General features: G+C 40.5%; 1 protein-coding gene and 1 long non-coding RNA gene across 9 annotated transcripts in view; one reads left to right on the top strand and one right to left on the bottom strand.

The window, feature by feature from the left end:
- Satb2 (special AT-rich sequence binding protein 2) overlaps positions 1-14,258 on the top strand; it is a 187,210-nt gene that overhangs the window by 82,592 nt on the left and 90,360 nt on the right. For all 8 annotated transcript variants that reach the window (NM_001358580.1, NM_001358581.1, NM_139146.2 and 5 more), the window contains 2 exons: positions 530-653; positions 7,334-7,436. In NM_001358580.1, the coding sequence (NP_001345509.1) occupies positions 530-653; positions 7,334-7,436 (227 nt within the window). The remainder of the gene's footprint in view (positions 1-529; positions 654-7,333; positions 7,437-14,258) is intronic.
- Gm51624 lies at positions 4,385-13,202 on the bottom strand. The gene is made up of 3 exons (XR_003947825.1): positions 13,143-13,202; positions 5,855-5,972; positions 4,385-4,413 (listed from the first exon to the last, which is right to left on the bottom strand). It is a non-coding gene; the product is annotated as a predicted gene, 51624 (long non-coding RNA).

Genomic DNA, 14,258 nt, shown 5'->3' with positions numbered 1-14,258 from the left:
TGGTCAGTCAGTGAAAGCCTATGGCCTCTAGGGGGACCTCCCAATGTCTAGGGATTTGCTGTAGCCTTCTTATCGTAAACTGTCTGCAAGTTGTGTCTTAAGCAATGTTGTCCTTCAATGTAAGGATTTTAAACAATGATCTCCTTTTGGAGAATTTTTACTTTAATAGGGACTGACCAAACCCACCCTTTGCTAGCAATTCTTCAGGGCCTTTCTCAAAAGTTCTTCTGTGACTGATAAAGAGTCCTGTCTACTTTTCTCTGGGGAAGGTGAGCCTTCACACTTGATGTTGGTGGAATACCCATAATGAGTTTTGGCTAGGGAAGACCATCACCACAGTACTGTGTCACTTCTGGGGTCCACTGGAGACTGCAGAAGCAGCAGCTTGCTCTCCTTCCCTTTCTTGGGAAGCTTCTAGATGAGACACTGACAGAGGACACAGAAGCCACACAGCATTTGCTGTGTGGTCCTGGGCAGCCAGGGCCATGGGCGAGGGCCTCATGTCACTCACTCTCCCTCTGTTTTGCAGTTGTTCAAAGTTGGAAGACTTGCCTGCGGAGCAATGGAACCACGCCACCGTCCGCAATGCCTTAAAGGAACTGCTCAAAGAAATGAACCAGAGCACATTAGCCAAAGAATGCCCTCTCTCCCAGGTCAGTGCCTCCGTCTTCTCTGTGTCCTCTCTGCAGATACACTGCACTGCTGGAACCCTGGTCTGAGAATGAAAGTTGTCATTTCCAGAAAAGCTTTCTAATGGCTTTTAATCAGTGAGAATGCATGAGACATTTTTGAAGCACAGTCACCAACTTCCCCATTGTGTAGATACGTCATGGTGATAGAGGGAGTCACTTAAGTTTCATGTTGAAACTTCTTCTGCTGGTTAAGTGGCAGGTGAGGCCTTGTGCCAGACCTCTAGTTCCAAAGTCCACATTCCAAGTGGTTGCCTTTCTTCACCGGCAGGAGGGATTGGCCATGCTTAACCATACATCTTGGTATGTAGGTAATTCTTTGCTGTTTCATAGTTAGAGATTGATCTTTTCTATATTTATATATGGTATATAATATACACATTATATATAATATACATAATATACATTATATATAATGTTTGTGGAAGTTTTTTTTTTGTTTTAAAATAAAGTTACCACACAAAAATGCTTCATTAGAAACAATGACAATTCACTTTTGTGTGCTCAGAGACTAAAAGAGACTGTGAACATAAGAAACAAGCACTCCAGGGAAGGTACTAAAGCTAAGTCATAACCGGTTTCCCTGCAGGAGCTTGGCTATTATATAAAGGTTTCAGTGGATAGTATATGTTTTCTTGAACATTGCAATGGCCTATCATTTAAAAAAGAAACCTTGAAGACAGAAGAGAAATGTGGAGAGGTCCATAAAAAGGCAGCAATTGCAGACCATGTTTAAGGGGAAGTCATGATTTAGCTGTTCTGTCTGGCCAGATGCTAGCGAAGTATAGGTTGTTGTGTGTCTGTATTTATTTATTTTTATTTCACCTCTCCAAGCATGCATAAATCGGAATAGCCACTCTTGTCCCCTGATGCTTTTGTGAGTAACCACATCTACAAAAGCAGCCTGAATGTGTCACAAATACAGCATCTGGTGTCTCATTTACTCTCGGCTGGCTTTTGACTACAAAACTTCAGTCCTTGAGAGTTTTGATCATTTGCCTCAGCAGAGCTTGCTCACTCTTAGCACAGCATAGGCTCTTATGAGGGTCAAGAGGGCTGAGTCATAGCCAGCCTTAGTGACAGAAGTGGAAGGGAGGACATATAACTCTAAAGCCATGCACCTTCCACTGTTCCTGGATTCTTGATAGAAGTCTGGGTTTTTGTGGTAAAATATCTGAAAGAAGGTTAGTCTTTTAACCCTTTAAAGTCTGCGGGTGAGTAGTATAGCATCCATTCTTGATGCTGTATAACCACCACCCATCTCTTTACAACTTCTGTCACCCTACACAGGGTCTTGAACCCCTGAGTGATGCTTCATTCTTTTCTCTCATTAGGTTGTGCTAACCTCCTTTCTCACACAAGTGGGGCTATGAGAAGATAGTAGAGGCCACTAGTAGTGACACTGCATGAATTTTATGTGACAAATAATACCTCTAAAACAATCTTTACCTTTACTGTTCTAAAAGTATCATTATAATCTTGAGTTTAGTGTGTTCTGAAAGTGAGTAAAGAGTAGACACGGTCACCCACTGCCTGCCACTTGCATTAGCAGAGTACAGAGAAGCTAGGAGCCACAATCCTGTCCCCCAGGATATTCCCACGAGTGCAGTGGCTGCCAGTCACCACTTTTAAATTCTCTCTCATAGCAGATACATTATGTATCTGCATCTCCCCAGCTCTGAGAATCACATGGCTTTTCACACAGATCTATCCCACTATGCCCACAGGAATGGGTGAAGTTTATCCAATCATTTTATCTTTCGTTTTGGAGGAAAGGGAGGCTCTCAGGCCTCCGTCTTTCTGCATTTTTCTTAATAAATCATGCCATGAGTGAGTGGAGGTGTCAGCCTTTGCTTGTTTTCTGCTGTTACTCTGCCTTTGTTTCAGACAAGATCCCTGGCTGCCTGGAACATGAGGTGCTCATCCTGCTGTCAACCCTTGAGTGTTGGCATTACAGATGGGTACCACACGCCAGCCTCTTATTAGCTTTTAGAATCCTCTAGGTTCCTTCCTTTTTCTGGAATTCTAAATCCTTTGACTGACTCATGAGGGACTAGAAGTCATCATTTTTTGTTTGGGAGACAAGGTCACATGTTGTAACCTTGACTGGCTTGGGATGTGCTTCATAGAGATCAGACTAGCTTTGAACTTACAGAGTTCTTACACTTCTGAGTTCTAAGTGCTCAGTCATGGGCACGTGCCACAAACAACGTTCATGTATCTCAGGCTGTCTTCAGGCAATGTGACAGAGGTCAGCCTTCATTACAGTCTTTTTTTTTTATCTCTGTTTGTTACATGGGTATTACATATGTGAACCCCCCCCACCCCAATTATTCTTTTTTTTTTGTCCCCTTGTTTCTTATTTTGTCTGCAAACAGTTGAAGATTATGATGGAGGTAGTAGGGAACATTTTCTTCTTTTTGTTAGTTAGCTTCTCCCCTTAAGAAACTGAGGGCCAGTGAGAGGGTTCAGTGGTAAAGGTGCCTGTCACCCAGCTTGAAGGCCTGACTTAGACCCTGAGATCCACATAATGGAAGGAAAGAACTGGATTCCAGGAGTGGTCCTCTAACCTACATACCCAAACTGTTGCATGTGCCTCTACACAAGCTAAATAATGAAAAACAAATGTAATTAAAAATCTACATGAAGTAAAGTGGAGTTTGTGTGCGGGAGGCAGCCCGTGAGCAGGAGCTAGCTCATGGTGGCCTGCAGCGGTTCCTGAGCAGAGCTTCCCAGTGTAGCTAACTTTGGTCAATGAGTTTTCTCATTGTCAGTCTCTAAGCTGTCAGTTTGGAAATCAGACCATAGTTATAATCAGGTGTGACACAATGTCACCTGGGCAACTTAAAAAAATCAAACCAACAAGTGAGTTTAAAATTTATCTCAAGAATCTAAAGGCAAACTTATTTTTAGACATGGCAATCTAGCTAAAATAAGTATAGTTGGTTATATGTCCCTTAATGATGTAGATTCATCTTGAGAAATGAGATGATTCCATCAGAATCACATGAACATACAGAGCATGCATGCAGAAATGTAGATGGGGAGGTCTGTCACTCAGTGACCTTCTGGTGCAATCGATAGTTGTAGATGTGAGAGATGTACAAAGGTGCTATTGAGACAGCATGGCATATGGTTTTCCAGTAATCTTCACTATGTAGGAGAACATACTCTTAAAAAGGAGGAAGAAACAATATAGCATTTACATAAATCAATACCAAAGATATTTGTGATTGTCAGGCATTACATATTAATATATAGTTGTGTGTGCTATAGGTTTTTTTTTTTTTTTATGACTGGCAATGTAGTAGATTTGTTTACCAGAGTATGCCTGAAAAACATAGCAATAACACATTTTGTTACAATGTTATGGCACTGGGAGATTGGTGTTTTTCAGTTCTATTATATATAGTCTTTCAGGACCATTGTTGTGTGTGCTCACTCTCCCCGAGGAAAGTACCCTTCCACAGCACATCATTGTGTGTTGAATACAGTAAGGAGAATGATATATAGTAGTGTCAGAATGGAAGGTGGGAAGGATTTTAATCAATATTCATCCCATTCTGCCTTCACTGTCTCACCTGGTTTAAGTTGTTATCGACAGGCTGTGGGAATACCAATAGCTTGGCAGTAGACCACTTGCTTGACATGGAAAGGTCCAAGCTGGATCCCCAGTACCACAAAAAGGAACAGGTGATAACCGATGAGAAGATATACTCTGTGCCTGTGATAGTAAATTGTTAAAATGGCTTTAGAGTGGGTTGCGTGGTACGTGCGCATTCTCTGTGTCTCGGGACCCCTGGAAAGTACTGGTTTCCATAGAAGCAGAAGTGCATGTGCTGGATCTGTGTTAGCTCCTCCCACCTTTGCACATCGCTAGCAAAGTGTGGAATTTCTAAAGTACTGGTGGTACCACCACAGTAAGATCTTGTAGTACATTCCAGGATCTCATGATTCAGGGTCAAGCCGCCATAATACTCTTATCTCCTTTAAGTTTAGTGGATTCTCATGTTAAAAATGGGATGATTCCATGCACCATGACCTTTGCTGTACGTTATTTCCGAAAGATCCCTGTGCTTTTAAGTTGTCATGAGTGTGCATGAAGACCTACCTGTACAACTACTGAGTGTACTCTGTGCAGAGAGTTAAGATGAATAACTGTATCACAAACTCAATCAGTTCTTTCTCATAGTTAAAAGTTGTCATTACCCAAGGCATGTCTATTTTTGCTACCCAACTCCTTGGCTTAGCTCATGATTGAAATCTATTCTGTGTTCTGAAGCAGTAGAGACACTCATGTGTAATAATCTGGGGAAGAGAGTTTGACCGAGGCTGTTGCCCAGCCTCCCCCCTTTTAAAGCAGATGCATGAAATGTGGGCCCTGGTGGTAGAGGACACCTTCTCCCTGCCTTCTCACAGAGGCTCAAGATGGCCTGTGCAGCACCACAGAACTGGTAGCTGGAACAGCGTCTAGAGAATGGCTAGAGAGGGAGGGAGGGAGGGAGGGCTTGTCTGGGACCAGAGTGTTGTGCGTTACAGCCTCACCTCTGGACCTGGAAGGGTTAAAGGACAGCTCTAGAAAGTCCTTGGATGCTTTCTAGACTAGCTTCTGAAAGGAAGTCTGACTTTGACTTGTGCTGTGGCTGTCTATCCTGTGCCTTCCCAGAAGACAACACTCATCGCAGGCTAAGGAGATGGCGAGCGAGCATGTTTTCGAGTTCACACCCCAGTGTGGCTGTGGCAGCTTTGATTAGGTAGCTTCCATGTCAGAATTTCTATTATTATGACATTTCAGTTTGGCATTTCGGAATTTCATCCCTGTCCCTTCATGTGTTAAATTTCAATGACTCAGACATCCCACATCAGAACTATGTGAGACACGAAGAAGAAGAGGAAAAAAGGACCGGAGATGGCAGCTTGTCACTTTCCTCAAGGTCCCACTGTCTAGGAAGAGCAAATGCATCTCAGACCAGAGAGGGAGCTCGTGCAACCTGCTGCTGCACAGTTTTATTTGGTTACAAAGCAGATCTTGCCAAGGCAGATCCTCGAAGGGTGGTAGGCAAGACATCATAAGTCTTAGGAGACACTTGGATGCCAGTGGGTTTTTGCATTTTCAGTGTTGTGTTCAGACCCAGGAGAGTGAGGAGCTCTCTCTACTATCTTACCTCAGAGGGGGAGAATGTTCTTTGGTGTGATCAGCTGGGTGAGGCTAGCCATCTGCTGTGTGGAAAAGGCCAAAGAGGTTTCTGTGCGGTGAACTGGGGTCCCTTTCTCCAGATGTGCCTAGTGATGAAACAAAGAGTCAAGCCTGACGTTTTAAATGTGGGTCTGTCTGCTGGGGCTTGAAGTCCCCTGCCGTGTTGCTTACTTTGGTTCCTTGTCATCCTCTTTATCTGTGCTGTGTTATAGAAATGTCATTAGAAGCTCTAAGCTTTCCTGAGCTCCTCCATTTCTGAATGACTGACTTTCTTTCTTTCTTTCTTTCTTTCTTTCTTTCTTTCTTTCTTTCTTTCTTTCTTTCTTTCTTTCTTTCTTCCTTCCTTCCTTCCTTCCTTCCTTCCTTCCTTCCTTCCTTCCTTCCTTTCCTTCCTTCCTTCCTTCCTTCCTTCCTTTCTTTCTTTCTTTCTTTCTTTCTTTCTTTCTTTCTTTCTTTCTTTCTTTCTTTTTGGGACAGGTGAGACTTATTTATAGGCACAATCTCAAACCTAATGCAGGTTATTAGGAACACTTAGCTAAGTGTTCATGCCCACTCTCTGTTACACAACATTTATAGAAATCAAGTGTCCATACGAAACAGACATGTGTAATGTCAGTAAGTTCAGGTATGAGTGGGTCCAGTAGTTTGGATCAGACATAGCATAGAGTCAGGAAGTATCTCTCTGTAGGACATCTAAGTCAAGATGTGCAATTACAATGTAAAATCCCCAGTGCAGAATCAACCTATGCCCCCTTGCTTTTTTTTCCTAACCTCAGGAACAAACAGATCTGAGGCAGGAGGGGAAGAAGCGCCGCAGCAGTCGTGAATGTGAGCGCTCAGAAAGTTTTAGTTCAGTTTTTTTGGTTGAAACACAGTAGAAGTGTTAGGTTTGGTTTCCCCTGATCGAAAATAGCACTGTTAAGTTTCTCATTTGGTGAATTTTCACACAAGTGATAATCACACGTTTCTATAAATTATATTAATTTAACTTATTTCCCTAAACGTTGTTCTGCAGTGTGTAGCACGGATGTTCTCAGATTCTTGGCTGTGTAAGCTTGTTGCAGTTGGAAGAGGAACAGAGACATCTGAGAAGCATTATCTGGATGCTGGTGCTGGAGCATCTGATGTCACCTTGTGCTCTGGCTCAGCAGCCTGGACGTCCCTCCTTCTGCATTTAGTCTGTGTGCCCTAACCTCTCTGTCTTTGACATTACTCTAGGACTGGCTTTTGTTTTAGAAAGCATCATTATTATACAAGTATACTTAAGCGATAGTGAACTCCAGTCACCCTGTTTTGTTATTAAATCATTTCGTTTGTAGAGGAGTCATAGCTTTAAGTTTAAAAGACAAAGGAAACCTGTATGGACTGTGTGCAGTGTGTCTCTTCTGGTCGCTAAAATAAGATATTCTTGTATATGAAAGCTAATTCATCTCTCCCTTCTTTTCAGAGTATGATTTCATCCATTGTAAATAGCACATACTATGCCAATGTGTCAGCAACCAAGTGCCAGGAGTTTGGGAGATGGTACAAAAAGTATAAGAAGATAAAAGGTAATCTTCTTGGATTTTTTTGTTTTTAAAACTATGTATAGATTCTCAGGTAATGAGTTATTAGTTCTTTGCTAATTGTATATACACATACATACGTACGTAAGTATTTTTAAAGGTAAGATTCTAAATATTTTTATCGTAAAATTCAACCCTTAATTTAGGAAGGGTTGTAAATAAGTATTAGGATCACAAAAACAATTCTTAGCATAATTTATCAACTTTGTGATTTCTCCAGAAATTCCCTATAAAAGCCAAAATCCATTAGGATGGAAATTTAAAAGTTTTATTCCATGTTACATAACACCTAGGATTTGACTACTGATTAACAAGTTGGAATGAGCACTGACGCATCAGGAAAGCTTTGGTTAGAAACAGAGTTGTGATGTGTTTATTTAATAGAGACAAACCCTGAATCGTATACCAACCAGGCTTCTGGCAAGTTTGAACTCAGGTCTGGTCTTCAACTTACTAATTACATGAACTTGGTCAAATTATTTAATTTCACCAAGATTCAATATCTTCATCTAAAAATTAGAAATGAAAGTATATAGGTCAGTAGTTCTGAACCTTCCTAATGCTACCACCCTTTAATACAGTTCCTCATGTTGCGGTGACCCCCAACCATAAGATTATTTTCATTGCTATCTTATAACTATAATTTTGCTACTATTATGAATCATAATATAAATATCTGATACACAGGATATCTGGTCAACCTACAGATTAAGAACCATTGGTCTAGATCCTTTAGAAGCTGTGAGGACTAAACAAGATAATATTGACACAGAATTACTTCTGAATAACTAGTAGTTAAGATATACTACTACTACAATACTACTAGTACTACTAAATATTAGTAGGACCAGAAGTTATATATTACATATGAAATTATACGTGGCCTTGAAAACAGTTCTTATACATAACAAGTTAGATGCTATTTAGATCAGCTAGCCATTTATATGAGTGTTGTTTTATCTTTGCAAACATGTTAACATAAAAGTCCTTTTATTCTGTCTGATTTAGGCAGATGTCCTCGTCTTTGAGGAGATTTGGGGTAATTTTTGTGACACTGATGTTTGAGAACCGCTCTAGTCTATAGTTTGCAAGACTGTGACGCTGTCCATCTGACTATACGATGGTGTTCACAGTCTTGTCAACAGCTCACTGCCCTCATTCAAGGGCCACATGATGATCTGCTGGTAGGTAGAAATGAAGGATGAATTCTGTTTTATTACTTGCAGGCTTCCTCGGGGGAGACAGGCTATGTATCAAAGCAATACTTCTGGCTATTGAGTGTCTGAGAGCTTGTTTACAAGATTGCCCTTGAGCAAATGAGCTTTTGGATTCATCAGCCACACAAGTTAGATCAAGAAAAGGGGAGAGCATTTTATGCTAAATATACTATGTAAAAGGAAGTAAAAATCTTGAGGTATCCAGAAGTTAAGTGTGCTGCAAACTGAGTTAAAATTGATTTCTTTTCAACATATTCTCAAATTCTTTAAGTCCTTTTTATTCTGGTAGGGTATTTGCTTTTCAGTATTAATACTTACTCCCATGTAAGAGAAGGTAAATAACTCCGCATCACATGATGTGATGGTGTGGCTCAGAAGGCTTTCTTTTCTTAAAGTGTCCTCTGCGAGTTTTCTTTTTGAAATTGGATTGTTAAAATGCTTGAACATAAAAATCAAAAGAATCATGCAGCTTCAAGGTTGTTTACTGATCACATTTACCTGCTGTTGTGAGTAAAAAGAAGCGAGTGTGTTCTTTTATATGCTGGACTGTAATTATTCCAGCTTCTGGAAACCTGGGAACTATGGAAGTCACAACCAGTGTGTGTGTGTGTGTGTGTGTGTGTGTGTGTGTGTTTGCTCTTTCAGAGACTAGATTCTTTAAGCTGTATTTTTCAAGATAGTAAATGCACAGTTAAATCTTTAAGTGCCATAAAAGTAGATTAAGGCCTTGACTTCGTTCAGTAGGTCAAGGATCTACACCTGAAGAAGCTGTCAGACACTGTGTACACATATTCAAAGAGCTAGTCATTGCTGCTAGAAAGTGTGTGTATCTCTGTGTGTGTGTGTCAGTAGGAGGAAAAAAGGGAAGGTTAAGGTTTGTGTGAAGTAAACACAAGCTGCCATCAAGCAGTTCAAGTGGTGTTGATTCATCAGCCCAGGAAGTGGGAGGAACAACAGAGAATGCATGGCAGGTATAATGGTGTGCAGAAAACCAACACCAAGGAGAGTGTATTTTGTTAACTTTCTACCCTCAGAAAACAGAAGTGTTGAGCCTAGCTGGTTCTTTTCATTTGATAGAGGCTTCTTGCTAAGGATGGGTATTGCAGGAGATTCCTGTCTAGATCCACTTCTCATGGAAGCATCATGGTTTGCTTTCTAACACTTGCTGGTGACCATGCCTTTTCAAAATGTACAGAAGTAATGATATTCAAATCTGGAAGTCTGTAGCAACCAGAGCAAACTGGTACCTTCGCCTGCTTCCTGAGAAGGCAGAAGTCTGAGAGGCACTTACCTCCTGGTCAAGTCATGCAGTCACCAGCATACATCTACCATGGCCTATGTTAGCTGCAGAAGGAAATTTGCAGCCAGCTTACCGATGTCCTAAACAAAATGCAGGCTCCATCCTTAAATATGTTTCCTATTATCTGCTAATGTCTGTTTTAATAAAACAGTGGGAACTAAATGGTTGCTTCTTAATCAAAACCATGATTTCCTAAACATAAGCTCTGTGATTCTGTTACAAATTGCCACATCTAGATCTCCCAGGTCAATTCTTTTTTTCTATTCTCATAGAAATAAATAAACAGTAAAATAATTATATACTCTAAAGATCAAAGCAAAATAAGATTCAAACCTGGCAAAAATAAGAGTCTACTGGAAAGATTAAAAAAAAGAGAAAGATCAGATGGCAAATTCTATAGTTAATACTTAAATAAATATAAGAAAAAGGAACAATCAATAATTTGATATCATTAAAAACAGATGTAAAAACTATAGACAAATGGAATTGTCTAACTTTTGAAGTAAACATTTTAATGTGCATTTTTTGAATTTGTTGTTGCTGTATCTAAACTATTTACACATACTCTTTAAAGGGTCCTAAATTGGTTTGGCTTAGCTTGTTGACTTTATTTTCCCCAGTGATCACAGAAGACCTTGCTCTGTTTACCTTTTTGCTTCAATTTCAAAGACAATCAAGGTTGACAGGGACATATTTGAGTTAACATTACCATGACTTTAGGAGCAATGAGGAAACAGTTTGTATACTCTGGTTTCAATGTCCTACTGTGAACCTAGTCCCAGGACTTTCTGCTTCTAAGGAACATGGGGTGGTGGGTGGCATGTTAGGTTGGTCTGTACCTGTTTTTAAAACTTGCCATTCAGCTCACCCTGTCTAGGCTAGATTTTCAAGAGCACTCAACTCCTCTGTATAAGGAACATGGTGTACTTTTATCCAAAAGGAAAGCAAACAGCCATCTAGTGTTTAGGTGTTATATTAGTGTAGGCAGAGAGAGAATCCATAGTCACCTAGATGTGTTTGGGTTCCTGTATAATCATTTTCAAGGCTTGGGGATTTACTCATGGATATCATCTTAGTAGTTGTTTTGTTAAAAAAAATTAGCCTTTAATCAAACTGTTTTTTGTAAGAACTCCAGATATGAATTTACCCCATATTTTTTATGAAGCCAAGTGGCAGTTGTATTTGCAGTGTAACGGATTCCGTTCTCACACACTCACAGGGCGCATAGGAGAGGTAAGGAAATGGGCCGAGTGAGGCACTCACATTGGTTCTGAGTGGATCCTTGATTAGTGAATTCAAATAGCTTCATATTAAAATATTGTTACTAAAACCTCAAATTAACTATCTTTGCTGGAATTCATCTCAAATATTTAATGTGTCTCAAGAAGTGAGGGGTCATTTAAAGTTCATACAAATACTGATGGCTATTACAAAATTATTTATGTCATAGAATAATACGACCAGAATGACTGGACCAAATCAAACCCTGCATTTTGGTTAGGGTCAAAATCATCCCCATCACTTTCCTGAATCATTGCTTAAAACACTCTTGATTGCTAGTTTTCTTAATTTTATTTGTTTACTTGAGTCTGTTTAGAAAAATATTGCAAAGCTGGGAGAAAAGATTCTTAAAACCAGTGTTACTTCCTTGAGTCTGGTTGAGTCTAGTAATCAGTATTTTATCTGACCCCGTCTAATCTACTCTTGCAAGATCAAACGTCCAGGCCAGCAAGCAGATAGTAAACAAAGCATGTGAAGGGTTTCAGTAAACACAAAGATTAGATGTTGAATGAAAATTAAACTCCTTGAACTAGTCCTCTGTACTAAAGTGGTTAAGTGGGTTGTGATTAAAAGAAATAAGTAATTATGATCATTATAGCCGAAATGATATAATGTTACCACATTTAAAGCACCTCTTGTACCCAGAAATGATTGTGTCATTTACAGAGTGGTGCCTCAGAGTTGAATAGAGAAATCAGTGCCTCCTGACCTGGTTCTTTAAGGCGCCCCTTGCTTCGCCACCGTGGTATCGGCGGTCAGGACAATGCCTTTAATCAACTCCCTGTCCTCCTGCCTCTGCTGCTGTTTAGCTCTGATGAGGTGAAAGGAACTTAGTTTTGTCTACCTGATTCTTCTGAGTTATAAAAGGAATTTGCTTTCACCTTCAGGCCTAAACGAAGGTACCTTGCAAGGAAGCCTATATTATCCCTTTTTGAAAGTAATGCCAACATCAAGCCCTTTGAATTTTTGATAAATATTGGATCCAGGAGACTAGAAGCAGCACTCATACAACCAGCCATTTCTATCTTGCTGGTTTTCAGGCTTCTCAAAGAGCCTTGTGCACTTTTGCTGCGGCCATTGCTGATGTGTATGTCTCAGTCACCTTGGCCGCTTGCTGGTCCAATCAGCAGCATATGATAGTGACATGAAGCAGAAGAATGGTGTGTGAGAGTGTTCTGGGTGCTTGGCCCTCATTAGCTAATTCCTTCCTTGGATCTCTTGAGGCTCATTTTAGCTAGGCTGGTAGTTGCTTACTTTTGGCTTGGATGTATTTATTCATGAGTGTTTAAAGAACTATAAATAATTTTTCTTAATAACAGAATTGATGAAGTAAAAGAAATAAACTTTTCTCCTATTTAATTCCATTTAAAATGTATTTTTAAAAAGATAGATTTCTGTTTCCTTAGCTACCAGTTTTCTATCCATCCATCCATCCATCCTGGATAGTTACAATCTGACAAACTAAGCTCCTGGTTTCTAAAAGTTTGTAATATATACAAAGCAGTTACTAGTACAACTTGTGTTTTAACATTTGAAAATGAACTAGAACATCTCTCTTATATAGCTGGAAGGATTCTAATGATAGGACTATCACAGGGACCATTACATAGGTCTTCTGTGCCCAAAAGAAAAAGATTTTAAAAAGAAACAAAGAATTGCAGTCATAACTAGATAAATGATGTGAGTAAACAAATATTTTGTGAATGCTTGCCATAGTCCCTCTGCAATGGTGATGTCCACAAGAAACACCCATAATATGTAAGATATGGTTTCTCCTTCCATGCGTGTTGCCTCAGACTGGCCATGGAAGCAGCCCTTGAAATATGTCTGGACCTATACAGTCATGTTGGGAGCTAATGTGGTGGGAATACAGAGAAAGGTCCTGTTCTTTACCTGTTGAGTGACAGTATTCATTTGCAGAAAGCAGGAATAGCGGAGGTGGAATATGGGTGTGAGAACCCATGGCTTTTCAGGGAGAAGAAGGAAGGCCATCTTAGGTGCCTGCATATGGTGAGGACAGAGCAGGACGAATGAAGTGGTGTAAGGAGCATGGCATGTTTAGAATTGTTCCCTGTGTCTAAAATGGCAGCCTATTCATCACGACATCATAATGGCTAGGACTTCGGTCATCCTGTCAGCTTGCTGCCAGTATAACAAGAACCAAAGATAATGAATGAGCCTACAAAGAGAAGTTTCTGTCTTGGCTCACAGTTTTGTGGGTTTCAATTCAAGATCCTTTGGTCCATCAGTGACACATCAGCTATAGTCATTGCAGGGGTATGTGGCATTGTACTTCCCACTCTGCCAGGAAGTGAGGAAGACAGAAAGGGACAGGGGTTTGAGGAAACACCTTGATGATCTGAAGACCTCGTGGGAGGCTCTACTTCCTGAAGCTCTGCCTTCCTTATAGCACTGCTTTAGGGAACCAGTACTCATGCCTTTGAGGACATTGGAGATTCAAGCTGAGGAAGCCCATGAACAAGAAGAGAGTAAGAAGCTGGAGTGGCACTGCATTGGGGTGGTGTCAGACACTGGTGATGACATAATTTTGGGGACCGTTTATTATGGATGACATTTGTCTATAACTTGGGCATTATGGCTAGGAACATAGAGCTCACATATTATGGGACTTTGGAAGTCCAGATGTAACAGTTTGAGGAACCACAGAAGGTTTTTCAGTAAAAGTGCAATATAATAAAAATGGTTTTAAAATTCTTCCAGAGAGCTGGGTATGGTGAGTCAGGCCTAAAGTTCTGCCAGGTGTGTGCATGTCAGGAAGGAGAGTGTGAGGATGTGAAGAGGAGGCATGGCCCACTCACCTGGAAATAACTGGATCATACATACTGAATCTCTAATAGTAATCTATGGATATGAAGGTGACAAGAGGCATGACACCTGGGGTGTGTGGGGCAATGGTGAGAAAGACAGGAAGCCACCAACCTGAGTGGCAGAGCATCAGTAAGGCATGGCGAGAGTAGATAGCAGGCTGGGAAAAGAAAGAGGAATTAG

Source organism: Mus musculus, chromosome 1 (genome assembly GCF_000001635.26).
Source record: "Mus musculus strain C57BL/6J chromosome 1, GRCm38.p6 C57BL/6J".
In the NCBI taxonomy this organism is placed as follows: domain Eukaryota; kingdom Metazoa; phylum Chordata; class Mammalia; order Rodentia; family Muridae; genus Mus; species Mus musculus.
This window is presented reverse-complemented; position numbering and strand designations above follow the sequence as displayed.